The following is a 27,916-nucleotide window of genomic DNA, read 5'->3' as shown; positions in this document are numbered from 1 at the left end:
AGGAAAAATGGAAGATCTGGAAAACAGATCCAGGCGACAGAATTTGAGGGTCGTGGGGCTGCCCGAAGGAGTTGAAGGACCGAAGCCGACTGAGTATTTTGCCACGATGCTGGCAAAACTACTGGGGGAGGGGGAGGACCCCTCCCAATATGAACTGGATCGGGCTCATCAGTCGTGGAGGCCTGTACCAAAGGCGAGTGAGCCGCCAAGGGCAGTGACTCTGTGCTTCCGTAGGTACAGTGTGAAGGAGAAGGTCCTGAGCTGGGCCAAGCAGAAGCGGGTGGTGCAGTGGGCTGGAGCTGGTATACGTGTATACCAGGACTTTACGGTGGAGCTGCCGAGGAGGTGGGCTGCCTTCAACCGGGTGAAGAGGGCACTTTTATTTTGGAACGGTGGAAGCAGCGGAGGAGTTTGCGAGGGCAGAAGGACTGTGGCAGAACTGACAAATTGAGGAATGGTCATGTGCCGATGTAATCTCATGACTGTATTTTCTTTTTTTTTGTTTTTTTGTATCACTGCGCGCGGGGGTAGAGGCTAAAGGAGCCAATGTTGCATAGATTTGGACAAGGGAAGGGACGGGACTTTCATTCGAAAGGAGGGCTCTTTGGGGTGTAGGTGGATATGCGGGGTTTGTGTGCTAAAAGGGGATCTTTCGGCTTTCCTAGGGCCGGGCAAGGGGGAAAGGGACCCGGGCGGGGGCCTCCACGCTGGCCAGTGAACGGGAGTGAGGTGGGGGGAGAGGCTGCGGCCATCGGAGCCTGGCAGAACAGGGTCCGAGTGGTCTCGCCGCGGTGGAGAGTTGGGGGGAGGGATCCGAGGTTGGGGGAGGGAACCGAGGTTGGGAGGAGGAGTTTTACAAGAGCCAGTGGATGGGAAGAGCTGGAGACGTTGGGGGGGGGCGGGGTACAACTGTGGGGTATCATGCACGGTACTCTCTTAGAGGCTGTATGGCGTTGGGTGGGGGGGGGGGGGCGGGGGGTGGAGAGCCGTGTAGATTAAGGGTGACTACGGGTAATCCCTGATTCCTTTTTGTCATTTGTTTATGTAAACATGTGGGCTGAGGTTTGGGGGTTGGTGGGCGGATGGGATCGTTGTTATTATGGGGATTGACATATCTTGTTGATTATTGTTTATTGTTGATGGGTGTAAATGTGGGAGAAAACGTGAAAAAGGAGAATAAAACATTTTTTTTTTTAAAAAGAAAGAAATTTCCATCTTTGGTGAGCTGCAAAATGTAAAATGGATTTTTTAATCCATTTTAGGCACCGGAGATTCGGCGGGGGCGGGAATCGCGCCGCGCCGGTTGGCAGGCCCCCCCCCCGCTCGATTCTCCGGCCCGGATGGGCCAAAGTCCCGCCGCTAAAATGCCTGTCCCGCCGGCGTAAATTTAATCACCTACCTTACCGGCGGAACAAGGCGGCGCGGGTGGGCTCCGGGGTCCTGGGGGGGGCGCGGGGCGATCTGGCACCGGGGGGTGCCCCCACGGTGGCCTGGCCCGCGATCGGGGCCCACCGATCCGCGGGCGGGCCTGTGCCGTGGGGGCACTCTTTCCCTTCCGCCTCCTCCACGGTCTCCACCATGGCGGAGGCGGAAGAGACTCCCTCCACTGCGCATGCGCGGGAATGCTGTCAGCGGCCGCTAACGCTCCCGCGCATGCGCCGCCCGGAGATGTCATTTCCGCACCAGCTGGTGGGGCACCAAAGGCCTTTTCCGCCAGCTGGCGGGGCGGAAATTCCTCCGGCGCCGGCCTAGCCCCTCAATGTTGGGGCTCGGCCCCCAAAGATGCGGAGCATTCCGCACCTTTGCGGCGGCGCGATGCCCGTCTGATTTGCGCCGTTTTGGGTGCCAGTCGGCGGACATCGCGCCGTTTCCGGAGATTTCCGCCCAGTGTTTTTCAAACTTTTTTTCCGGGGACCCATTTTTACTAACTGGCCGACCTTCGCGACCCACGCCGGCCGACCTTCGCGACCCACGTCAGCCGACCTTCACGACCCACCATTTTCTCTTACATTGTTTGCTGCTGACAAAATGGAGGAATCACAATCTCGCCCAAAGCACATGACGGCGACGTTCGGGGGCTGTGACCTGCTCTCTGCCTCCCTCAGGCAGGAAGATTATATAGAATTTTTTAAAAAATCTTCTGCGTCTCCGATTGTGCAAATTTTCGATCCTCAGCCGCAGCAGCCGGCTTTTATATTAAATTTTTATTTATTTTTTGTAAATTGTAACAATGTTGTTGCACGGCACGTTTAATCAAAGAGACCAAAGCCCATGTCATCGTCAGACTCTTCAGATTCTTCCTGTTTCTTCTCGTCCTTTTCCTCTTCAGCAGCAACATGGGCAGCGGTGGAAACAACTGCTGCAGCAGCTGGGGCACTGCTACCAGCACCAACGTTGCAGATCAAACTATTGACGTCAATATTAGCCAATGCCTTGGCAAACAGACTAGGCCAGAAAGGCTCAATGGTCACACCAGCTGTTTTAATCAGGACATTGAGTTTGTCTTCGGTGACGGTGACCTCGTCGTTGTGCAGGATGAGGGTTCTGTAGATCCAGGCGAGTTCCGAGGTGGAGGCCATGGCGCTGGATCTCTGCTGGTGGGTCCGATGGTGCTAGTCGCCGGGGGGGAAACTCGGCCTTAGCTTCATTCAGAAGAACCAAGCACTTCCGAACCAGACAGAGCGAGCAGCAGCCGGCTTTTAACTATGACAGCTGCGAGCGGCCCTTTTACCATATAAAAGAAATGCTGCCGCACTGCGCATGCGTGCCTGATCATCGCACAGTGCGGCGCACTTTTTTATATGCAGCCGCATCAGCCAGCTTTTAACTATGCCAGCTCGCAGCTGGCATAGTTAAAAGCTGGCTGATGCGGCTGTTGCGCGCAAATTTGCGCAATCGGGAGTGCCGTGACGGACGGCTCCGCGACCTTCCCAACACACACCCACGACCCCCTAGCGAGTCGCACCCCCGACTTTGAAGATCACTGTTCTAAACCTCTTTTTGCAGTGCGAGAAGTTTAATGGTCTCTCTTCGGTGTGAACCCTTTGGTGTTTCATCATTTGGGATGAATCACTGAATCGCTTCCCACAGTCAGAGCAGGTAAATGGCCTCTCCCCGGTGTGAACTCGCTGGTGTCTCCCCAGGTGGCCTGACTGACTGAATCCCTTCCCAACACAGTGCAGGAGAGCGGCTCTCCCCAGTGTGAACTCGCTGGTGTTTCTGCAGGGCGAATGACGTTCTAAACTTCTTTGTGCAGTGAGAGCAGCTGAACAGTCTCTCCCCAGTGTGAATGCGCTGGTGGGCCATCAGTACCTAAAACCATTTGAAGCCACTCCCACAGTCAGAGCATTTAAAGGGTCTCTCCTAAGTGTTTGTGACGTGGCTCAGCAGGTTGGGTAACTCAGTAAATCCCTTCCCACTGTTGTTGAAAACTCACCACTATTCTTAGAAGTCCTCCTATACCAAAAAGGGCCAACATTCTAAATGGTGAACAGAGATTCTCACTCCCTGACTCCTATGCAGGCTTCGGTGTGTGCATTTCAGGTGAAACTATGTTTTCAAGTTATCCCCCGGTATAACCCATCCCTTCACAGAAGATTTCATCCACTTATCACTTAGTAGCATCGATCCTGGGTCCCGCATTGCTAAGTAAGTAAAGTAGACTTAGGAATAACCACTGTTTCAGGTTAAAACTTTTAAGTTATTTTATTATTAAATTTTTTCTTTTAAAAGCTGCAATCACTGTCTTTACAGAAAGGTAAAAAGATCTTGCTTCTGGATCCTTCTGGTTGGTTGAGGGGACCTTCAGGCCCAACTTGACAATCGATCTTTTTTTAAAATCTGGTCTTCTTTAGATGTATTCACTGTTCTGCTCGGTTGCTATGTCCTATCTTTCCCATGTACTGAGCTATGAGAGCTGGCTCTGCTGGCTGTCTCTGAGCTGACTCTGCCTCCTCTTTAAATTCTGGTCTTCCTTAGATGTATTAGCTATTTTAGCTGGGCTACTTTGCTTTGTCCCTTTCCCATGACCGAGCTGACTGTAAGCTGACTCTGCTTGCTTCTCTTGTTCCTTCTCTGTTTCTCTCGTTCCTTCTCTGCCCCTCTCTCAGGGTTATATATTTTTCTGACAGTTATTAAGTTATGACTTTATTGTAAAGTAACTTTTATTTCTCTTGGATTGGAAAAGGTACCTTTAATCTGAATTTTTCTAACACGACGAAGTATTAATTTTGGGCATGGCCTCAGCCTACAGATCCCTGATTATATTGTTTCCTTTGTGATGTTCAACGTTCCTTTGTGATATTCAAAAATGCTTTGATTTCAATAGGAGTGTGAATTTTGGTTCCTGTCATTTCTATAGTTTTATTATTGAATTGTGGCCCCAGCTCATAATTTTGACTTTGATTTGGGTCTAATTTGTGTTCTCATAGACATGTTGTCTCCAGTTTTCTTTAATTTACCTGATTTCAGCAGAGCTTCACACCTATATATTTGACCCCCTAGTCATTATTTTCTATCTGTTGATTTTACTTCAATGAAGGTGTGAATCATTGCTTTTAGCGTAATGCTAAAAATCCACTTGGTTATAACTTGAAAGGTTTACATTTATCACCTAACTCAACTGAAACCCTCATCCATGCTTTTCCAGATGCTTACTAAGATGATTAATTTCAATGAAGGTGTGAGCCATTGCTTTTAGCTTCATACAAAAATCCTGTTTGTTTGCTAAGCCTGTTTAGGAGAAGGAATCTGCATTTTATAATCCTGCTCTTTGCAGCTGCTGTTAACCCTTCGTGGGATCTTTCCCTGTATCCTCTCATGTTTCTCTCAGACCAGATATTGCCAGACTTCCATGTTTCAAATGACACATCTTTCCATATTTTCAATACCACCACCGACAGAGCAGTTCAGTGGTGTCTCCACGGTGTGAACTTGTTGGTGTTTCATCATTTGGAATGAAGTACTAAATCCATTCCACAGTCAGAGCAGGTGAATGGTCTCTCCCTGATGTGGACTCTCTGGTGTTTCTGCAGGTGAGTGAACCACTGAAGCCCTTCCCACAACAGAGCAGGTGAATGGTCTCACTCCAAGTGTGAGTGTGTCGAATTTCCAGATGAGATGGGTACCTGAATCCCTTCCCACAGTCTCCACATTTCCACCGTTTCTCTAAGGTGCTGGATGTTCTGGTGTCTCTCCAGGTTAGACAATCAGTTGAACTCTCACACAGAACAGATGTACAGCCTCCTCCCGCTGTGAATGGTGTGATGTTTTTTCAGGCTGTAACTGGTTAAAGCTCTTTCCACAGTCAGTGCTCTGGAACACTCTCACTTGGGTGTGTGTGTGTCTCGGTGCTTTTCCAGTCACACTGATGATTAAAATCTTTTGAAACAGACAGAATAGAGAAACATTTCTCCTTCTAGTTTCAAAGACAGGTAATATTCCAGACCCGTGGGATCGAGTGACTATCAGATTTTGATATCATGTTTGGTTTGAGATTTCCGTCTATAATTCCGCCTCTTCGAATATCCTGGAAAAGGAATTTACAAAAGACATCACTGTCAGTACAGGATAGAAATTCAGAACAGACAATTCTAGTTTCTCTGGAACATTCTTTCCTCTCTTATTCCCCAAAAACTGTAAATCTCCGTCCCACACACTCTCCCTCCATTCTCACTCTGCTGTATCTAATATTCACCCTCCCAATTCTCCTGAAGGTGCTGATTCAGGCGGATTGACAGATCCATGCTCACTGCTTCCTGTCCTGGACACGCATGCAGGCTGCCACACAGATGAATGTCTGTATTACTGGACTAAAACGTGTTTCATGGACAGGGTAGATCGATCAGAATATTGAACTTGTTGCCTATGAGGTTAGTCGAGTACAGATGATCAATAATTTGTGAAGGAAATTGGATGGGTACTGCAGTGTTACAGGAAGGCTCGTTGAGAATTACAGAATTGCTTGAGAGTCGGCATGGATTCGAGTTGTCAAATGGACGGCTTCTGTGCCATCATGACTCTATGACTGGAAATATATAACATAGTTGCGTACAATATACAACTAGAAATAATAATAAATGTACTTTACATAACCATAAATTATAGATCTAATCTGTACCATATAACAGTAGACATTTCTCCATTCAATATTAATTTAATGTCCGCTTAAATGTCAGCCATCTCAAACCAGCCCTTTAATTGTGAACATTAGGAAAAAGGCCATCCTTTTAGCCAAACAAATAAATGTGTCGAGCTGAGGGAGCAAAATATGTCAATGTCTTTAAGAGAGAGACCTGGACCAAGCTTTCCAGAGTCTGCACCCTCCCTGGATTCACTTCCTTTCCCTTCAGTTGCTGCAAGTGACCAATTGTAGGTCAGAATGAGAAAGAAATGGAAAGGGGGAGAAAATAAAATGTTTTACTCACAGATGTTGGAGACAGGAGGAAGTTTCAGTCTGCGTTAAGCTCAATCCTTATTCACACAAGCCCGGGCTCTGATTGCCTGAAGGTCGAGTCCTTCCGGTCCCTCAAGTTTTCCCATTGGTCAAGCCCTCAGCATGAAGCGCGGGAGGGGGACACTGCACATGCGCAGTTTCCCCTGTCCCTTGAACATGCGCATCACGGCTTTTGGGCTGGGAGACGAGCAAGTGCAGCTGTTGAACTGTTTGGAGGATGCGCGTTGGCCCTGTTCGTCCTGTAGAAGACGAGGAAAACTAAGGAGATGGTGGGAAGGTTTGGAAACACTTTGTGGTCGGCTAAGCCCTATTAAAAATTGTCAGCTCACCTGGTTCGGTCCTTCGGAATTTCTCCCTCCCGGAACTTGGTCCAGGTTAACGGCCGCCATCTCGGTTAAGTGAGTGGAGGATTCAGGGGGGGGAATCAAACAACGAGAATAGGCCCCGCCCCTATTTACTCTGATTGGCTGGAGGACCAGATGCCTGTCTCAGTCATCCAGACCCGCCCCCTGTTCCCATTGTTCCGGGAGGGGGAGGGTACAATAAATCAGAGGTTCCACTTTGGGCTCAAATCAATGAGGATTCTGACCTCTGGGAAGGAAGGAAACCCTGGGAGGTGGGCGAGGAGGATTCAGAAACACCCGCTGGAGGCCCCAACCTATCAATTAGACTCATTGATTTTATTGTCAGTCTGCAGACAGGAGCTGGAGAACTGAATCCAGGGAGAGGGAAGGTGAAAACTGGGAGTGGAGGGAAGAAATGGTGCAGATGGTGAGATGGGTTTGGATTTCAGCCCAGGGAGGAGGGAGAGCGTGCGAGACGGAGATTTGCAACTTTAAGGGAAAAGGAGGAAAAATATATTCCATAGAAACGAGAATTGTCTCGTCTGAATTTCTATCTGCGACTGACAGTGATGATTTTTGTAAACTCATTTTCCAGGATATTACAAGGGGAGGATTTACAGATGGGAAACTCAAATCAGACTTCACATCAAGATTTAACAGAGTCTCTCCATTCATCAGGACCTGAATATCATCGAGATGTGAATCTGGAAAGAGAATTTTTAGTCTGTGGGAAAAGACTTTGAACATCGTCGTGACTGGAAAAGCACAGAGACACACACAAACCCAAGAGAGTGTTCCACTGCAGTGACTGTGGAAAGAACTTTAACCAGTTTCACAGCCTGAAAACAACATTGCAGCACTCACAGCGGAGAGCGACCGTAAACGTGTTCTGTGTGTGGACGAGCTTTCAACTTTTGTCAAACTGGAGCCTCACAAGCACCCTCACCATGGAGAAACAGTGGAAATGTAGGGACTGTGGGAAGGGATTCAGGTCACCATCTGAGCTGGAAATTCATCGACGCTGTCACACTGGAGAGAGGCCATTTACCTGCTCTGTATGTGGGAAAGGATTCAGTGATTCATCCAACCTGCGGACACACCAGCGGGTTCACACTGGGGAGAGGCCATTCACCTGCTCTCAGTGTGGGAAGGGATTCACTCAATTACCCCATCTGCAGGCACACCAGCGAATTCACACCGGGGAAGGACCATTTACCTGTTCCATGTGTGGGAATGGATTCAGTAATTCTTCCCAACTGCTGACACACCAGCGAGTTCACACTGGAGAGAAACCATTTACCTGCACCGTGTGTGGGAAAGGATTCACTCATTTATCCAGCCAGCGGAGACACAAAGTCACTCACACAAATGAGAGACCCTTTAAATGCTCTGACTGTGGCAACAGCTTCAAAAGTTCTCGAGAACTGATGTACCACCAGCACATTCACACCGAGGAGAGACCGTTCAGCTGCTCTCAGTGCACAAAAAAGTTTAAAAGGTCTTCCAACCTGCGGGAACACCAGCGAGTTCACATGGGGACGAGGCCATTCACCTGCACAGTGTGTGGAAAGGGCTTCTCTCAGTCATCCCACCTGCTAAGACACCAGCGAGTTCACTAGTGATGACAGAGTTTGGATTCTACTCCTTTAGCTGCTGTTAATCACATCCAGGACTGAATCATGTTCATTCTGACACTTGGTGAAGTGGGAGGGTTGGAGGGTTTCTTTCTGCTGGACTAACCGGTCTCATGACTTTGCTTCCAGTGGGGTGATGGTCTTTGAGCCTGGGAGAGCACATTTCCACTGAAACGATGCACAAAAATTGAAAGTACATTTATTATAACTTTCACAATAAATATTTTCCTGATTTCAGGCAAATCTAAAATACAGACAGAATTGGAAAAAAGTCTGGCAGCATCTGTGCTAAGAGAAACAGAAGTTTCACGTCCAATGTATCTCTACTTCAGAACTAAAGAGAGGGAGAAATGTGTTGGGTTTGATGCGACCATCAATTCACTCGAAGACACGTGGAGAAGTAAACTGTGGTTTTAATCAGCTTAGAACTGAGCCTGCCTGTGACTGGTACAAGACTGAAGGCGGCCCCGCAGGTCAGCAGCTCTTATACTTCCTGTAAAGGGGGTGGAGCAGTGGGCGGAGCCCGTACATGCCCCAACATATCCCCTGTGGATGAAGCCACACAATGGCCCATAGGTAGAGCCCACAGGGTGAATAACATAACACAGTGCACTGGTGAATTATCAGTAATTATACATTCACCACACTGGTGAAAGAGGGGGAAGGTCAGGTAGAACAAAAGGGAAAGTCAGTGATTGGTTAGAGGGTGGGTAAGATTAAATTACAAAAATGTCCTGGAACAAAAGGGAGAGGTAATGGTTGTGGGAAAGAAACAAAGCATTGGTCCAGAGTAAGTGTTAATGGCAGAATAAAGGACAGCTCTGTCTGGAAGCAAAAAACATGAAAACAAGATGCAGACTGGCACTCAGTAAAAAAACAAATCAAAATGGAGGAGAGAGTTCAGGGTCTGAAGTTGTTGAACTCAATGTTGAGTCCAGAAGGCTGTAAAGTGCCTCATCGAAAGATGAGGGGCTGTTGGTCCAGCTTGTGTTGGGCATCTCCGGAACATTGCAGCAGGCCGAGGACAGAAATGTGAGCCTGAGAGCAAGGTGGTGAATTCTAATGGCAGCAAGCGGAAGGTTAGGGTCATGCTTGTGGACTGAGCGGAGGTGTTCCACAAAGAGGGCAGGGAACAGGCTACAGATGAATTAAAGAGAAACCATTTGGGTCCAGAACATTGTGAACATCCTTTTACTATGGTTGTCTTTGATCCTCAAGTCATTTTGTGTTTTTTAACCGTGTTTTGTTTCATTAATAAACTTTTATCAGTAAAAATATTAGATTTTTCTGGACTTTTCGTGATTAGATTACTGCACTTTAGGAAAAGTGGGTGAGAGGGCTGACAGGCTCTTTCACAAAAAGTCAGTCCCTTTGAGGTAATTGGCAAAGGAGCCAGAGGGGGAGATGTTATTTTATTTTATTTTTGACACAGCGAGTTGTTCTGATCTGCCTGAAAGCAGATTCAATTGTATCTTTCCAAAGGGTAAATGCTTGAAAGGGAAGAATTTGCAGGGCTGTGGGGAAAGGGCAGAGCAGTTGGATGAATCAGAGAATCCTTTCAATGAGATAGCAGGGGCACGATGGGCTGAATGGTCTCCTCCTGCAGCCTGTGAATCTGAGCCTCCTGCTTTTGTGCAGGCTAAAAGGGACAGATTCATTGCAGCCTCTTTCCTGTAAAAGTATTTAAAGAGACGGGTTTCTCTTTAGCTCTGAGTGACCGATTTAATAATTGTTTGGAGGCCCATTTCCCAGTCAGACCTCCAGCACTTTCCTGTCTCTCTATTAGTGCGACATGCATGGAAGTTTCCCAACTGGGCACAGACCCCAATTATTCTCAGCTAAATTCAGCCTCAGCTCCGTCGCCTGGCTGTCATTGACACGAGCTATAGAGACAGAAAGGTGCCCGAGGCTCAAATGGAAATTCGAAACTAGTGGCTCTAAACCAACACTTCATCATTTGTCAGTCAAACATGTTATTTATGCTGGGGTGTTTATTAATAGATTTAGGCACTGGAGGCAAAGGGTGGGTGGGGTTTTTAGTGGGTAACTTTCCATTTCTAACTTTGTATTGTCTCTAGTGTCAGCTGTGGCTCAGTGGGCAGCTCTCTCACCTCTGAGTCAGATGGTTGTGGATTCAAATCCCAGTCCAGGGACGTGTGGGCTAAATTCAGTTTCATTGTTCCTCATCCCAGCACTGAGGGAGTGCTGCACTGTCAGAACAGCCTTCTTTCAAATAAGATGTTAAACTGAGGCCCTGTCTGCCCCTCTCAGGTGGGTGTAAAAGTTCCCATAGCCACTATTTTGAAGAAGAGCAGGGGAGTTATCCCCGGTGTCCCGGTCAATATTTATCCCTCAATCAACATCACTAAAAACACATCATCTGCTCATTATCACATTGCTGTGTGTGGGATCTTGCTGTGTGTAAATTGGTTGCTGCTTTTCCAACATTAGAACATACAGAGCTGAAGGTGCCCATTCGGCCCGTCAAGTCTGCACTGACCCACTTAAGCCCTTACCTCCACCCTATTCCCGTAACCCCTCCTAACCTTTTTGGTCACTAAGGGAAGTTTATCATTGCCAATCCATCTAACCTGCACGTCTTTGGACTGTGGGAGGAAACCGGAGCACCCGGAGGAAACCCACACAGACACGGGGAGAACGTGCAGACTCCGCACAGACAGTGACCCAGCGGGTAATCGAACCTGGGACCCTGACGCTGCAAAGCCACAGTGCTATCCACTTGCGCTACTGTGCTGCCCAACAGTGACTACACTTCAAAAGTACTTCATTTGCTTTAAAGCACTTTGGGATATCCTGTGGTTGTGAAATGTGCTATAGAAATTCAAGTTTTTAAATTGAAGATTTATGTTTTCTGAACTTGTTACCTGGAACTTTATTGATTTCAGCCACCTCCAACTTACCATTTAATAAATTCACTTTGGTTCAGACAAGGCAATTAAGGCAAAGGCAGAATTCTCTTGATATTAAATTAAAAAAGTTTATTCAAAGAAACTTTTTAGACATTGAATTTTACAACTTCATGCGGGTAATCAGTCTGCAGGAGCGTTACCCTCTCTGGCTCCTTTGACAGTAATTTCCTTGGAACTCGGCCTCGGGAATCTTCAGTACTTGGCCAGCATGGAAGACCTTCAGATGTTCTGCTTTTATCCCCAAAGTGACCATTACCTCACGTCAGAGTTGGGTCTGTTGTAATATGACAATTGGTCAATTTGGTCACTGGATTAATTTAATTGGATCCCCAATTACTGACACCACCTTCTCTCATTATCTTAGACAGGAATACAATAGAACTGTTTCATACTATCCCTTTATCTGATTCTATAACAATCCCTTATTCATACAGCTTCAAAAGTTGAGGCTAATCAGAGTTTGAAGGTCTCTCTTGCCAGTACATTTATCCTCATTGCACATTCTTTCCATACACAGCAATTAAGCTTTTACATTTTTACAGCAAATAAAACTCAGTCTTTCACTATACCTACTAAATCATTTTTGATTCATTGTAACTGAATTAAGGCTCTTAATCAATCATCTGTTACTGACTGGCAGCTAATTAATACAGTAATCTTTAATTAATACGTTTGGTTAATACAATATCCACTGGTTGGAAAAGACTGTTTTATGGAAGACAATCTCTTTCTTACTAACTTTGATTGGATTGAACAATGGGTCTTCGATTTGAGCCAGACTTTGGCAATATATGATCTTCTATAGCTTTACAAAATTCTGGAACAATTTGTTCTTTAAACAATTTTGCCTCATTCAGCAGTATCTAGAAACAGTTTGGTTTATACAGAATGAATTTTTAAAATAAAGGTCCAGTCACGTTTCAGAGTTTAACATGGTTTCCTTAACCTTGCTACTTACAACAGTGAAGTTGGACGAGTGATTGTTTTTTAAAACAAAATATTATTAATGAGGCATACCCAGAATTTCCGACGTTACAACAGTGACTAAACTTCAAAAGTACTTCAAAGGCTGTAAAAAGCTTTAGGTGATTGTGTGGTCACGAAAGGTGCTATAGAAATAGATACAGAATCCCTTAAGTGCAGAAGGAGGCCATTCAGCCCATCGAGTCTGCACCGACCCTTCAAAAGAGCACTCTACCCATATCCACTCACCCGTAACCCCATAACCTCACCTGCACATCCCTGGACACTGAGTGGCAATTTATCAGGGCTAATCTACCTAACCCATACATTTTAGGACTGTGGGAGGAAACCAGAGCACTCGGAAGAAACCCATACATTCACGGGGAGAACATACAAACCCCACACAAGTGACCAAGGTCAGAATTAAACATGGGTCCCTGGTGCTGTGAGGCAACAGTGCTAACTACTGTGCCATTGCGCCACTCAAATAAATGTAATTTATTTTCAGAACTAGTGCCCAAACCTGGATATATCACACTCGGTCCACTCATGAAGATCATCAATAAAGACTGAGACTTGATTTTGTACAACCATGTCTTTCTCTCCATTTCAAATCCCCCGTGAAAATCCAAACACAGCGTATCGTGAAAGTATTTAAAACAGAACGAGTTGTGATTTGGGATTCACTGCCTGACAATGGTGCAGGAAGTAAATTCTACTGTAACTTTCAAAAGGGAACTGAATAGATTCTGTAGGAAAATAAACTTGCAGGGTGATGGGACCAAATCGATTGTTCATTCAAAGAGCTAGCATGGGAATGGCCTCCTTCTTTGCCCTCTGGTTCTCGTTTACTTTTGAGGAAAATCTTGAACCAGAGTTTGGCAGTATTTGGGAAATACCTGAAACCCACTTCTGAGGAGGGGGGTAGAAGCGGAGATGATGGACTGTTTCCAAAAAGAAATTGGGTGGGCTTTTGAGGGAAATAAACTGGCAGAGATATGGGAATAGAACAGGGCAATCATTTGATCAATAGAAATCTACAAGTTGTGAATCTTTGGAATTCTCTAGCCCAGAGGGCTGTGGAAGCTCAGTCATGGAGTGTGTTTAAAGCAGAGACTGACAGATTTCTAAATACCAATAACAAAGGGATATGGGGATAGTGTGGGGGAAAAGGCATTGAAGTGGATAATCAGCCATCGTATTGAATTGTGGAGCAGGCTTGATGGGCTGAATGGCCAACTTCTGCTCCTATGTTCCAGAGGTACACAGATAAGCAGGAAAGTAAATTGTGAAGAGGACATAAGGAGGTTACAAAGTTATATGTTAAATGAGCAGGAGGAAATCTGGCAAATTGAGAATAACATGGGAAAATGTGTCATGGTCCACGTGGCAGGAAGATTAAAAAAGCTTATTATCTAAATGGTGAGAGATTGCAGAGCTCTGAGATTCAGAGGGATCTGGGTGTCCGAGAGCATGAATCACAAAAGGCGAGTATACAGGTACAGCAAGTAATTAGGAAAGCTAATAGAATGTTATTGCATATTGTGAGGGGAATTGAATACAAAAGTAGGGAGGTTATGCTTCAGTTGTACAGGACATTGGTGAGACCACATCTGGAGCAGCGTGTACAGTATTGCTCTCATTTAAGGAATGATGTAAATGTGTTGGAAGCAGTTCAGAGAAGGTTTAATGAATTCACACCTGGAATTGGAGGCTGGTCTTATGAGGAATGATTGGACAGGCTGGGCTTGTGTTCGATGGAGTTTAGGTGACTTAATTGAACCGTCTCAGATCCTGAGAGGCCTTGACAGGGTGGATGCGGAAAGGATGTTTCCTCTTGTGGGAGAATCTAGAAATTGGAGTCACTTTAAAAGTAACAACTTGCCCATTTAAGGCAGAGAGTTTGGAGTCTTTGTAACTCTCTTCCTCAAAGGACAGTGGAAACAAGGTCTTTGAATATTTTGAAAGCAGGCTGGATAGATTCTTGAAAAGCAATGGGGTGAAAGGTTATCGGGAGGGTAGGCGGGAATAAGACCATACTAAGACCAGACATAATAGGAACAGGAGTAGGCCATTCGGCCCTTCCAGCCTGGTCCATCTTTCAATAGGATCACAGCTGATCTGACATTTCTCACGTTCACTTTCCTGCCCTTTCCCTGTAATCCTCGGTTCCCTCACTGATCAACAATCTATCTCGGCCTTAAATATACACAAGGACTCTGTCCCCACAACTCTCAGTTCCAAAGACTCCCAGAAGACTTTCCTCCTCATCTCAGTCTTAATTTGGCTCCTCTTTATTCTGAGAGGATGCCCTCTGGTCCTAGACTCTCCCATGAAGGGAACCATCCTCTCAGCATTTACCCTGTGAAGCTCCTTAAGAATCCTGTATGTTTCAATTAGATCACCTCTCATTCTTCTAAATTCCAATGAGTAGAGTCCCAACCTGTTCAACCTTTGCTCCTAAGACAATCCCTCCATACCTGGGATCATCCTCGTGAACCTTCTCTAAACAGCCTCCAATGAAATAATATCTTTCCTTAAATAAGGTGACCAAAACTGCTCTCAGTTCTCCAGATGTGGTCTCACCAGCACCTTGTACTGCTGCAGCAAGACTTCCCGACTCTTATACTCCAACCCCCTTGGAATCAGGGCCAACATTCCATTAGCCTTCCTGATTACCTGCTGCACCTGTCTGCTAGCTTTCTGTGTTTCGTGCACAAGTCCCCCAAGTCCCTTTGTGTTGCAACTTTCTGCAGTTTTTCTCCATTTAAATAATACTGTTCTTTTGTTCTCCCTTCCAAAATGAACTTCACATTTTCCCACATTATGCTCCATGTGGCAACTTTTTGTCCACTTGCTTAACCTCTCAATATCTCTTTGCAAAGTGTTAGTATCCCCCTCGCAACTTGCCTTTCCACCTATTTTTGTGTTGTCTGAAAATTTGGGCACAGTACGTTCGCTTCCTCCCTCCAAGTCATTGATATAGTACACAGTTGCGATCCCAGCACTGACCCCTGTGGAACCCCACTGGTTACAGGTCACCAACCTGAAAAAGAGCCCCTTATCCCCACTCACTGTTTCCTGCTCATTAGCCAATTCTCTATCCACGGCAACACCATGGGTTCTTATCTCATGACTTAACGTTTTGTGAGGTACCTTGTCAAAGGCCTTCTGGAAGTTTAAATACAACACATCTACTGGTCCCCCTCTATCCACTCTGGTTGAAACTTCCTCGAAACATTCTGATAAATTAGTCAGACACGGTTTCCCTTTCACAAAGCCATGCTGACTCTGCTTGATTAGATTATGATTTTCTCAATGTGCTGCTATTACTTCCTAATAATTGATTCCAACATTTTTATCAATAATAAATGTTAGGCTAATCGCCCTATAGTGTCTCATTTTTGCCTCCCTCCCATTCTGAATCGGGGGGTTGTCACATTGGCAGTTTTCCAATCCTCTGATACTTCTCCAGAATCCAAGGATTTTTGGAAAATTACAATCAATGCATCTACTATCTCTGTAGCCATTTCTTTTAGGATCCTAGGCTGCAGTCATCCAGGGGACTTATCTTATCCCCATTAGTTTGTCCAATACAACTTCTCCAACGATGGTATTTAATTGCTTCCTCCACATTCTTTAGTATTAATGGGATATTCGAAGTATCTTCCACCGTAAAGACTGATGCAAAATATCTGTTTAACTCCTCTGCCATTTCCTTGTTCCACACAACTGACACAGCGGCACGGAGGCACAGTGGTTAGCACTGTTGCTACACAGCTCCAGGGACCTGGGTTCAATTCCCGGCTTGGGTCACTGTCTGTGCGGAGTCTGCACGTTCTCCCCAAAACTGCGTGGGTTTCCTCAGGGTGCTCCGGTTTCCTCCCACAAGTCCCAAAAGACGTGGCCATTCTGAATTCTCCCTCTCTGTACCCGAACAGGTGCCTGAGTGTGGCGACTAGGGGATTTTCACAGTAACTTCATTGCAGTGTTAATGTAAGCCTACTTGTGACAATAATAAAGATGATTATAATAAAGAATATTCTTATGCTCTCCCAAGATTTATTTTCCAAGGAGCCTCTGTGTAGTTGAGGTCGCAATCAGATCAGCCGGGAACTTATTGAATGGTGGAGCAGGCTCGAGGGGCCGAGTGGCCTAGTCCTGCTCCTAATTCGTATGTTATCACATCCTTTATAATAGATTGTAGCATTTTCCCTCATACAGATGTCAGGCTAATGGGTCTGTGGTTCCCCATTTTCTCTCTCTCTCCTTAAATAGTGGGGATACATTTACCACCTTCCAATCTGCAGGAACCATTCCAGAATCTGTAGAATTTTGAAAGATGATCACCAATGTCTCCACTATCTCTACAGCCACCTCTTTCAACACTCTGGGATGTCGAGATTTAGCTTTTGGGGATTTATTAACTGTCAATCCCATTATTTTCTCCAGTACTGCTTTCTCACTAATACAAATCTCTTGCAGTTCCTCGTGCTCAATAGTTCCTTGGTTCTCTCGTGTTTTTGGGACGATTTCTATATCTTCCTCTGTGAAGACAGACTCACATTGTTTAGTTTCTCTGCCATGTCCTTATTCCCCATTATAAACTGTACTGTCTCTGCCTGGAATGGACCCACATTGGTCTTTGCTAATCTTTTCCTTTTCACATTCCTATCGGAGCTTTTCCAGTTCTCCTCAGTTTGCTCTCATATTCTATTTTCTCTTTATCAGTTTCTTGATCCTCCTTTGCTGAATTCTAAAACAAGTTCCCAATCCTCAGACTCACTACTATATTGTCTCCTCCATTGATCTAATGGAATCTTTAACTTTTCTTATTCGCCACGATAGCTTCACTTTTGCTGTTTAATTTTTGCTTCTTAAAGGAATCTATATTTTATGTAAATAAAATGCGAGTGGTTGCCTGTCTATTGTCTATTGTCATACAAAGAACAGCAAAGAACAAAGGACAGTACAGCACAGGAACAGGCCCTTCGGCCCACCAAGCCTGCTCGGATCATGATGTCTGACTAAACTAAAACCTTTTGTGCTTCCAGGGTCTGTATCCGTCTATTCCCATCCTATTCATGTATTTGTCAAGGTGCCTCTTAAACGTCACTATCGTACCTGCTTCCACCACCTCCTCCGGCAGCGAGTTCCAGGCACTCACCACCCTCTGTGTAAAAAATTTCCCTCGCACATCTCCTCCAAAATTTGCCCCTCGCACCTTAAACCTATGTCACCTGGTAATTGACTTTTACAACCTGGCAAAAAGCTTCTGACTATCCACTGTGTTCATGCCATTCATAATTTTGTAAACTTTTATCAGGTCGTCCCTCAACCTCCGTCTTTCCAGTGAAAACAATCTGAGTTTATCCAACCTCTCCTCATAGTTAATACCCTCCAGGCCAGGCAACATCCTGGTGAACGTCCTCTGTACTCACTCCAAAGCCTCCACAACCTTTTGGTAATCTGGTGAGGACCAGAATTGTAGGCAATATTCCACCTGTGGCCTAACTAAGGTTCTGTACTGCTGCAGCATTAACGTGACAATTTTGTGTACTCAATTCCCACATCAATGAAGACAAGCATGCCGTCTGCCTTCTTAGCTCCTTATCCACCTGCGTTGCCACTTTCAGTGATATGTTTATTGTAATTTCCCAATCTACCACAGACAACTTGCCCCTCATACCATGTGTTATGGGCCAGGGTTTAGAGAACCCCAAAGTGTATCATGGAGTTCACCTGACCCACAACCTTTACTAGATTGTGGTATGGGGAGCACACGGCCCACTCTACAGGTGTGGTACAGCAGAAATTTAAAAGTAATTTTAAAAGCAAAACAATGTTTATTCTATGAACTCAGTTAACCTTTTTAAAACATACAGTGAACATCTTAGCACCCATCAATTCAAATACACCCCCAAAAGAATTCAATACTATAAGTAATCCATAAAATTTCCTTTTAACGTCCGTAAGACAAAAATCCTTTTTACAGAAGAACATCAGGTTTAAATTCTCTACTGAGAGCAGTCATCACTCTGAATTCACCAAATGATCTGGAGATAGTCTTTAGATGGCAGAGAGAACAGAATTACTCCTTTTTCTGGTCAGCGAGAGCAGAAACAATAACAACGGAGCCAACATCTGTAATTTATTGTGAACTTGTTGGAGTCACAACAGGTGTGCTGAATCACAAAACCCCTCCCCACATTGAGAGCAGGTGAATGGTCTCTCCCCAGAATTAACTCGCTAGTGTCTCGGTAGTTAGGACGGATCATTGAATGTTTCCCCTGCTCAGAGCAGGTGAATGGCTTCTTCCAGGTGTGAACTCGCTAGGGTTCCTGCAGTGTTTGGATATCTGAATCCCTTCTCTCACTAAGAGCAGGTTTACGGCTTCTACCCTGTGTGAACTCGCTGGTGTGTCTGCAGGCTGGATAACCGAGTGAATCCCTTCTCACACTCCGAGCAGGTGAAAGGCCTCTCCCCAGTGTGAACTCGCTGGTGTATCCGCAGGCTCGATGAAGTCGTGAATCTCTTCTCACACTGAGAGCAGGTGAACGGCCTCTCCCCAGTGTGAAGTCGCTGATGTATCCGCAGGCTCTTTAAAGTAGTGAATCTCTTTGCACAATGAGAGCAGGTGAAAGGCCTCTCCCCAGTGTGAACTCGCTGGTGTATCCGCAGGCTCGATGAAGTAGTGAATCCCTTCCCACACTGAGAGCAGGTGAATGGCCTCTCCCCAGTGTGAACTCGCTGATGTATCCGCAGGGTGGATGAATCACCAAATCCTTTCTCACACTGAAAGCAGATGAACGGCCTCTCCCCAGTGTGAACTCGCTGGTGTGACTGCAGGGCGGATAACTGAGTGAATCCCAACCCACACTGAGAGCAGGTGAATGGCCTCTCCCCAGTGTGCACCCGCTGGTGTATCTGCAGGTCGGATGATTGTGTGAATCCCTTCCCACACTGAGAACAGGTGAACGGCCTCTCCCCAGTGTGAACCCGCTGGTGTCTCCGCAGGCTCGATAAAGTAGTGAATCCCTTCTCACACTGAGAGCAAGTGAACGGTCTCTCCCCAGTGTGAATTCTCTGGTGTGACTGTAGGCTGGATAACTGAGTGAATCCCTTCTCACACTGAATACAGGTGAATGGCTTCTCCCCAGTGTGAACTCGCTGGTGTGTCTGCAGGGCACATAACAGAGTGAATCCCTTCCCACACACAGAGCAGGTGAATGGCTTCTCCCCAGTGTGAACTCGCTGATGTATCCGCACGCTCGATAAAGTAGTAAATCCCTTCTCACACTGAGAACAGGTGAATGGCTTCGCCTCAATGTGAACTCGCTGGTGTGTCCGCAGGGCGGATAACTGAATGAATCCCTTCTCACACACAGAGCAGGTGAATGGCCTCTCCCCAGTGTGAATGCGTCTATGAGCTTCCAGCTGTGATGGGGCTCTAAATCCCTTCCCACAGTCTCCACATTTCCACGGTTTCTCCATGTGTTGGGTCTCCTCGTGTCTCTCCAGGTCGGGCAGTCAGTTGAAGCCTCATCCACACACAGAACACGTGTACGATCTCTCCCCGCTGTGAATGATGTGATGTTTTTTCAGGCTGTGTAACTGGTTAAAGCTCTTTCCACAGTCAGTGTTCTGGATAACTCTCACTCGGGTGTGTCTGGATCGGTGCTTTTCCAGTCACACTGATGGTTAAAATCTTTTGAAGCCGACAGATTAGACAAACATTTCTCCTTCTAGATTCAAAGTCCGGTGATATTCAGTTCCAAGGAATTGAGACACAGTCAGATTGAGACGTAAAGTTTGAGATTTCTGTCTGTAATTCCTCTTGTTCTACTGTCCTGTAAAATCAATTTACAAAAGACATCACTGTCAGCACAGGATAGAAATTCGGAACAGACAATTGTAGTTTCTATCGAACATTCTTTCCTCTCTCATTCCCCAAAAGTTGTAAATCTCCATCCCACACACACCATTCTCCATTCTCACCCTGCTATATCTAATATTCACCCTCCCAATTCTCCTGAAGGTGCTGATTAAAGCTGATTGACAGATCCATGCTCACTGCTTCCTGTCCTGGACACAGAGACCATAACAAACAGGAGCTGCAGTCAGCCATTCAGCCCATCAAGCCTGCACGTCTATTTTGTGGGGTCATTGACCAACCTATGTCAGCGACATTCTCCGTGTTGTTGACCAGAGGCTGAGTGAGCTGACTCAATATCTGTGAGCTCATGAGGCCGAGCTGTAAAACACCAAGAAAAGGAACGACAAACCCAAGGAGAGAATTCTGAACGTTGAGCAAGATGCCTCCTCAGCGGAGGCAGGAATTAAATCCTTGGAGAACCGTCTGAGTGCCGTGGGGGAGGTCCTGGGGGACTTGAAGAACCGAGGGTCAGAGAAAGAACATCCGAGTTGTCGGCCTGCCAGAAGGTGTGGAGGGTGAGGCTCCCGTCAGGTCCTTCGAGGACCGGCTGCCACGTTTTCTCAAGCTAGATGTGAAGCCTGGGTGTTTCAAATTAGAAAGGGTATTGGATCCTGTCTTTGAGGCCGAGAGATAGTTTTCATCCCAGGCCTGTAATCATTCGCTTCCACAACTTGAGATCACCAGAGGGTCCTGGAGACAGTTAAGGTGAGGTGGGACCTGGCTCCATGAGGGAGTGAGGATTTCCTTCTTTTGGCAGCCACACAAACGAAGCATCGAGGCTTCGATGAAGTTTGAAGGGAACTCAAGGCTGCGGGAGTGAATTCTGTCGCTTTATCCTGAGACCCTGTAAATTGTATCCGACAAGTCCGTCAAGTCTTTTGATAATCCGACTACTGCATCAGCCTTCATTAAATCCATGAAGGGTAAGGATTTGGAGGGATGGTTTGCAGCTCGGACTAACTAATCCAGACTCTTTCCTTATCACTGTTTTGTTGTCTGAATTTGTTATCTTTTATCCTGTTGAAGGGAGTTGTTATTCTGTGAGGGCCGATTGAATGTCTTCTTCTCCTCCCTCGAGTGTCCCAGGGACTCATATTATCTTATCTTAGTTATGGTAGATGTGCCGTGTGCTTATTATCCATCGTCTTTCTTCTATTATCCGAACGTTAATCATGGCAGAACCGAGTGGCGCCATTGCCAACGGGTGGGTGGTGGTGGATGCAGGTTTTCACGGGTGGGTCTAAAATGTGGGAAGGACATGCGATCCCCATTCCCTGTTGGCCCTTCTTTTCTTCTCCTCAGTTTAGAGAAGGTATCCCGAGGGTAATAGTCTGGCAGTGGGGTTAATCCTCCGGGTCCTCAGTCATATTGAGGAATGTCCCCTTGAATCTGTTGTGGTCGTGATTCTTTTGTCTTTTTGTTATTATGGGAGGGTTTATGTGTTGTTGACTTATCCTACTCTGGTACAGACGAGGCTTTTATCCGGGAAAGGAGCAGATTGGGGAGATTTTGGTGCCTTTGGTGTAAAATGAGTTGGAGGAGGGGGTCATGGCGCATACCCGACTGTGGTGTGAAAATATGTTCCTGTTCTCTCTGTCGTCTAGCTAATGGCGGCAGTTAATCTGCAAATTTTCTCAGGGAATGTCAGGGGCATCCATCACCCTATCAGAAGGAAAAAAATCCTCTCCTTTCTTAAGGTGAAAGTCGACATAGCTTTATTGCAGGAATCTCATCAAGCTTAAACTCATTTGGTGCGGCAAGGTGGCACAGTGGTTAGCACAGCTGCCTCACAGCACCAGGGACACAAGTTAAATTCGGGCCTCGAGTGACTGCCTGGGTGGAGTTTGCACCTTCTCCTCATGTCTGCGTGGGTTTTCTATGGCTTCTCCCACAGGGCAAAGATGTGCAAGTTGGGTGGATTGGCCCCTTAGTGTTCAAATAGGTTAGGTAGGGTTACTGGGGGACAGTGACACGGTGGAGTCATGGGCCTAGGTAGGGTCCTCTTTCAAAGGCAGATGCGGAATCGATGGGCTGAATGGCATCCTTCTGCACTGTAGGGATTCTATGATGAGGTACACTGTAAATTGAGGCTGGATCGGTTGGGAAGGATTTTCTTTGCCTCTTTGTCATCAAGTAGCATGGGTGTGGCAATCCTTATTAATAAAAATATCCCTTTTAAGGTTGAAACCTGTACCAAGGACAAAGGAGATGGATATGTGATCATTAGAGGTTTGGTGCATGGAGATGTTGTTTCAATAATTAATGTCTTTGGATGCCCGAACGACTCCCCGGAGTTCATTGCGAAGGCTTTTGTGCATTTTGCTGTTAGCTTCGACTAACTCTTTTGTGGTTGGTCACTTCAACGGCCACATATATCCTCTGGTAGATAAGCTCCTGGTTACCAGGCACCCCCCCCCCCCCCCCCCTACAAGCTAGGGCGTTGGTCTCGGCTTGTGAGGAGGTGGGTTATGTGGATATTTGGGGAACTTTGCACCCGAGGGGCGGAGATTTTACCTTCTTTCCCGTTCCACAGCAATGTCAGACTAGAATCGCCGACTTCTTCGTGCCGAGAACGACCTGGTGTCCCCTTGCACCACAGGGAACATCATAAGTAAAGCCCACACCCCCCCCCCCCCCGGTTTTCTGGAGGTTCTGCTCGAGGGCTCACCCCCAGGACGAGAAGGTGGAGGTTTGATGCCTCCCTGATCAGAGATACTTCATTCACTGCACATTTTCAGGAAGAGTTTGAGTTCTTCCGTTACCTCGGCCCCTGGTATTTCCCCCTCCAGACGTGTAAAGCTCATGCCCGGGGCGGGGGTGATCATTTCCGTCACTGCTGATGTAAGTTGCAGAATGCTGGAGAACCAGCGGCGTCTGGAGGTTTGTTTGATGAAGGCCCAGGAGGACGTTTCCGCCGGAGTGAAGCTCAGTCACACAAACCCCGCGCTCTGATTGGCTGGAGGACCAGAGTCCTTCCGGTCCCGCAACTCTTCCCATTGGTCAATGCCTCAGCATGAAGTCAGCTCCCCCGCACATGCGCAGCATCCACTCTCCTTTAGACATGCGCAGTCTCAGGCAGGGGGGAGAACACCGAGCGGCTTCCAGCTCTGGTCGGAGCCGTCAGCCGGTTGCCTGGAAACCTTGTCTCGAGGAGGTGTGGAGGGTGGGTGGGTTGAACGGGCGGGGCTCGAACGGGCGGGGCTCCCACGTCTGCGCACTGGAACCCAGTGACGACTCCGCGGAATAGAGTAATTCCTATTGGCTGATTCAGGGAGGGCTCCATTGTGATGTCACAGCGGAAGTGAAGGTAAAACCTCATCCTGTCTCCAACATCTGTGAGTAAAACACTTTATTTTCTCCCCCTTTCCATTTCTTTTCTCATTCTGACCTTCAATTGAAAGGAAGTGAATCCAGGGAGGGTGCAGACTCTGGAAAGCTTGGCCCAGGTCTCTCTCTCTTAAAGACATTGTGTGGAGATGCCGGCGTTGGACTGGGGTGAGCACAGTCAGAAGCCTTGCAACACCAGGTTAAAGTCCAACAGGTTTGTTCTCACTAGCGCTCCGAAAGCTAGTGATATCGAAAGAAACCTGTTGGACTTGAACCTGGAGTTGTAAGACTTCTTACTGTCTTAAAGACATTGACATCCTTTGCTCCCTCAGCTTGACACATTTATTTATTTGGCTAAAAGAATGGTCTGTTTCCTGAAGTTCAGAATTTAAGGGCTGCTTTCCCCAGGAGATGATGACATTTAAGGGGTCAGTAAATTAATATCTGACAGAGATATGTCCAGTGTTGTTATTTGGTACATATTAGATATATTGTTTATGGTTCTATAATGAAGTATATTATTATTTCAATCGTGTAATTTTGTGCTGTAGCTATGTTATATATTTATAGTCATCTCTTCCCTCAGAGGGTTGTGATTCTCTGGATTTCTCTTCCAAAGGGACCAGTGGAGTCTGGGGTCACTGAATGCCGGTGGGGAGGGGTTGAGGGATAAGGCCCCTCATCTTGTTAACTTCCCCATCGGATGGTTCCCCCTTGGGATTTAGATATTTGGGAATGTCAATGACCCCCCCCCCTTTCAGACAGCTATATGGGGCCAACTTTCCACAGCTGATGGTGACTATTAGGTGGGACCTTGCCCGGTGGTCGGATCTTTGGATTTCATGGCGAGGGAGGATCGTCTTCATTAAAATGAATGAGTTGCCCGTCAACTGCTAGGGGGGAGGGGAGGGGAGGGAGGAGGGGAGTGAGGGAGGAGGGGAGTGAGGGAGGAGGGGAGGGGAGTGAGGGAGGAGGGGAGGGGAGTGAGGGAGGAGGGGAGGGAGTGAGGGAGGAGGGGAGGGGAGTGAGGGAGGGGAGTGAGGGGGAGGGGAGTGAGAGGGGAGGGGAGTGAGGGAGGAGGGGAGGGGAGTGAGGGGGAGGGGAGGGAGGAGGGGAGGGGAGTGAGGGGGAGGGAGGGAGGAGGGGAGGGGAGTGAGGGGGAGGGGAGGGAGGAGGGGAGGGGAGTGAGGGAGGAGGGGAGGGGAGTGAGGAGGAGGGGAGGGGAGTGAGGGGGGAGGGGAGTGAGGGGGGAGGGGAGTGAGGGAGGAGGGGAGTGAGGGAGGAGGGGAGGGGAGTGAGGGAGGAGGGGAGGGGAGTGAGGGGGAGGGGGAGGGGAGTGAGGAAGGAGGGGAGGGGAGTGAGGGGGAGGGGAGTGAGGAGGAGGGAGGGGAGGGAGGAGGGGGAGGGGAGGGGAGAGGGGGAGGGGAGGGGAGAGGGGGGAGGGGAGGGGAGTGAGGGGAGGGGAGTGAGGGAGGAGGGGAGGGAGTGAGGGAGGAGGGGAGGGGAGTGAGGGAGGAGGGGAGGGGAGTGAGGGAGGAGGGGAGGGAGTGAGGGAGGAGGGGAGGGGAGTGAGGGAGGAGGGGAGGGGAGTGAGGGAGGAGGGGAGTGAGGGAGGAGGGGAGGGGAGTGAGGGAGGAGGGGAGGGGAGTGAGGGAGGAGGGGAGGGGAGTGAGGGAGGAGGGGAGGGGAGGAGTGAGGGAGGAGGGGAGGGGAGTGAGGGAGGAGGGGAGTGAGGGAGGAGGGGAGGGGAGTGAGGGAGGAGGGGAGGGGAGTGAGGGAGGAGGGGAGGGGAGTGAGGGAGGAGGGGAGGGGAGTGAGGGAGGAGGGGAGGGAGTGAGGGAGGAGGGGAGGGAGGAGGGGAGGGGAGTGAGGGAGGAGGGGAGGGGAGTGAGGGAGGAGGGGAGGGGAGTGAGGGGGGAGGGGAGTGAGGGGGGAGGGGAGTGAGGGAGGAGGGGAGGGGAGTGAGGGAGGAGGGGAGGGGAGTGAGGGGGGAGGGGAGTGAGGGAGGAGGGGAGGGGAGTGAGGGAGGAGGGGAGGGGAGTGAGGGAGGAGGGGAGGGGAGTGAGGGAGGAGGGGAGGGGAGTGAGGGAGGAGGGAGGGGAGTGAGGGAGGGGGAGGGGAGTGAGGGAGGAGGGGAGGGGAGTGAGGGAGGAGGGGAGGGGAGTGAGGGAGGAGGGGAGGGGAGTGAGGAGGAGGGGAGGGGAGGGGAGTGAGGGAGGAGGGGAGGGGAGTGAGGGAGGAGGGGAGGGGAGTGAGGGAGGAGGGGAGGGGAGTGAGGGAGGAGGGGAGGGGAGTGAGGGAGGAGGGGAGGGGAGTGAGGGAGGAGGGGAGGGGAGTGAGGGAGGAGGGGAGGGGAGTGAGGGAGGAGGGGAGGGGAGTGAGGGAGGAGGGGAGGGGAGTGAGGGAGGAGGGGAGGGGAGTGAGGGGGGAGGGAGTGAGGGAGGAGGGGAGGGGGGAGGGGAGGGAGGAGGGGAGGGGAGTGAGGGAGGAGGGGAGGGGAGTGAGGGAGGAGGGGAGGGGAGTGAGGGAGGAGGGGAGGGGAGTGAGGGAGGAGGGAGGGGAGTGAGGGAGGAGGGGAGTGAGGGAGGAGGGGAGTGAGGGAGGGAGGGGAGTGAGGGAGGAGGGGAGGGGAGTGAGGGAGGAGGGAGGGGAGTGAGGGAGGAGGGGAGGGGAGTGAGGGAGGAGGGAGGGGAGTGAGGGAGGAGGGAGGGGAGTGAGGGAGGAGGGGAGGGGAGTGAGGGGGAGGGGAGTGAGGGAGGAGGGGAGGGGAGGGAGGAGGGGAGGGGAGGGAGGAGGGGAGGGGAGTGAGGGAGGAGGGGAGGGGAGTGAGGGAGGAGGGGAGGGGAGTGAGGGAGGAGGGAGGGGAGTGAGGGAGGAGGGAGGGGAGTGAGGGAGGAGGGGAGTGAGGGAGGAGGGGAGTGAGGGAGGAGGGGAGTGAGGAGGAGGAGGGGAGTGAGGGAGGAGGGGAGGGAGTGAGGGAGGAGGGGAGGGGAGTGAGGGAGGAGGGGAGGGGAGTGAGGGAGGAGGGGAGGGGAGAGGGAGGGGAGTGAGGGAGGAGGGAGGGAGTGAGGAGGAGGGAGGGGAGTGAGGGAGGAGGGGAGGGGAGTGAGGGAGGAGGGGAGGGGAGTGAGGGAGGAGGGGAGGGGAGTGAGGGAGAGGGAGGGAGTGAGGGAGGAGGGGAGGGGAGTGAGGGAGGAGGGGAGGGGAGTGAGGGAGGAGGGGAGGGGAGTGAGGGGGAGGAGGGAGGGGAGTGAGGGAGGAGGGGAGGGGAGTGAGGGAGGAGGGGAGGGGAGTGAGGGAGGAGGGAGGGAGTGAGGGAGGAGGGGAGGGGAGTGAGGAGGAGGGAGGGGAGTGAGGGAGGAGGGGAGGAGGAGTGGAGGGAGGGAGGGGAGGGGAGTGAGGGAGGAGGGGAGGGGAGTGAGGGAGGGAGGGGAGGGGAGTGAGGGAGGAGGGGAGGGGGAGTGAGGGAGGGGAGTGAGGGAGGAGGGGAGGGAGAGGGAGGAGGGAGGGGAGTGAGGGAGGAGGGGAGGGGAGTGAGGGAGGAGGGGAGGGGAGTGAGGGAGGAGGGAGGGAGTGGGGTGAGGGAGGGGAGGGAGGGGAGGGGAGGGGAGTGAGGGGAGGGGGAGGTGGTGAGGGAGGAGGGAGGGGTGTGAGGGAGGAGGGGAGGGGAGTGAGGGAGGAGGGGAGGGGAGTGAGGGAGGAGGGGAGGGGAGTGAGGGAGGAGGGAGGAGTGAGGGAGGGGAGGGGAGTGTGGAGGAGGGAGGAGTGAGGGAGGAGGGGAGGGGAGTGAGGGAGGAGGGAGGGGAGTGAGGTGGAGGGGAGGGGAGTGAGGGTGGAGGGGAGGTGGTGTGGGAGGTGGGAGGGAGTGAGGGGAGGGGTGGGTGAGGGGAGGAGGGGGAGGGTGGGTGGGGAGGGGAGGAGTGGGAGGGGAGGGAGGAGTGAGGGAGGAGGGGAGGGTGTGAGGTGTGGGAGGAGGGGAGGAGGAGGGAGGGAGTGGGAGGGAGGGAGGGAGGGAGGAGGGGAGTGTGGGAGGGTGGGAGTGAGGGAGGAGGGGATGGGGAGGGGAGGGAGGAGGGGAGGGGAGTGAGGGGGAGGGAGGGGAGTGAGGGAGGAGGGGGAGGGGAGGTGAGGGGGAGGGGAGTGAGGGAGGGAGGGGAGGGTGGGAGGTGGAGTGGGGAGGTGGAGGTGAGGGAGGTGGGGAGGGGAGTGAGGGAGGAGGGGAGGGGAGGGTGGAGTGTGAGGGGAGGGAGGGGAGGAGGGTGGAGGAGGTGGAGGGGTGAGGAGGGGGAGGGAGGGAGGTGAGGGAGGAGGGGGAGGGGAGGGAGGAG

General features: G+C 49.5%; 3 protein-coding genes and 1 long non-coding RNA gene across 6 annotated transcripts in view; 1 reads left to right on the top strand and 3 right to left on the bottom strand.

Moving 5' to 3' along the window:
* The window catches only part of LOC140417987 (uncharacterized), a gene marked incomplete at its 5' end in the record, with an annotated part of 79,678 nt that overhangs the window by 19,553 nt on the left and 32,209 nt on the right, over window positions 1–27,916 (top strand). Inside the window, 2 exon segments of the mRNA XM_072501418.1 lie at window positions 7,554–8,416; window positions 21,564–21,573. Coding sequence (XP_072357519.1) covers window positions 7,554–8,416; window positions 21,564–21,573 — 873 coding nt within the window.
* LOC140420215 (large ribosomal subunit protein P1-like) lies at window positions 2,250–2,661 on the bottom strand. Its single transcript, XM_072504247.1, has one exon. The coding sequence runs from the start codon at window positions 2,577–2,579 to the stop codon at window positions 2,250–2,252; it is 330 nt and encodes a 109-aa protein (XP_072360348.1). The 5' UTR covers window positions 2,580–2,661.
* On the bottom strand, window positions 3,680–6,857 carry LOC140420218 (uncharacterized). The gene is made up of 2 exons (XR_011946229.1): window positions 6,426–6,857; window positions 3,680–5,527 (listed from the first exon to the last, which is right to left on the bottom strand). It is a non-coding gene; the product is annotated as an uncharacterized lncRNA (long non-coding RNA).
* On the bottom strand, window positions 18,152–23,186 carry LOC140420204 (uncharacterized). 3 transcript variants are annotated; one of them, XM_072504231.1, is made up of 2 exons: window positions 23,024–23,186; window positions 18,152–20,175 (listed from the first exon to the last, which is right to left on the bottom strand). In XM_072504231.1, the coding sequence occupies exon 2, from the start codon at window positions 19,817–19,819 to the stop codon at window positions 18,722–18,724; it is 1,098 nt and encodes a 365-aa protein (XP_072360332.1). In that variant the 5' UTR covers window positions 19,820–20,175; window positions 23,024–23,186; the 3' UTR covers window positions 18,152–18,721. The 3 variants fall into 3 exon arrangements, with proteins under 3 accessions (XP_072360332.1, XP_072360331.1, XP_072360334.1); XM_072504230.1 differs by having other exon boundaries at window positions 22,776–23,180; XM_072504233.1 differs by lacking the exon at window positions 23,024–23,186 and adding an exon at window positions 20,501–22,580.

The sequence above is a fragment of the Scyliorhinus torazame genome, chromosome 5 (assembly GCF_047496885.1).
Source record: "Scyliorhinus torazame isolate Kashiwa2021f chromosome 5, sScyTor2.1, whole genome shotgun sequence".
Lineage (NCBI taxonomy): Eukaryota > Metazoa > Chordata > Chondrichthyes > Carcharhiniformes > Scyliorhinidae > Scyliorhinus > Scyliorhinus torazame.
Note: the sequence above shows the minus strand (reverse complement) of the source record. Positions and strands in the feature narration are given on the sequence as shown.

Coding starts and splice junctions, on each gene's coding strand:
- LOC140420215 (XM_072504247.1), bottom strand. CDS start 2,579: ATGGCCTCCACCTCGGAACTCGCCTGGATCTACAGAACCCTCATCCTG.
- LOC140420204 (XM_072504231.1), bottom strand. CDS start 19,819: ATGGAGAAACCGTGGAAATGTGGAGACTGTGGGAAGGGATTTAGAGCC.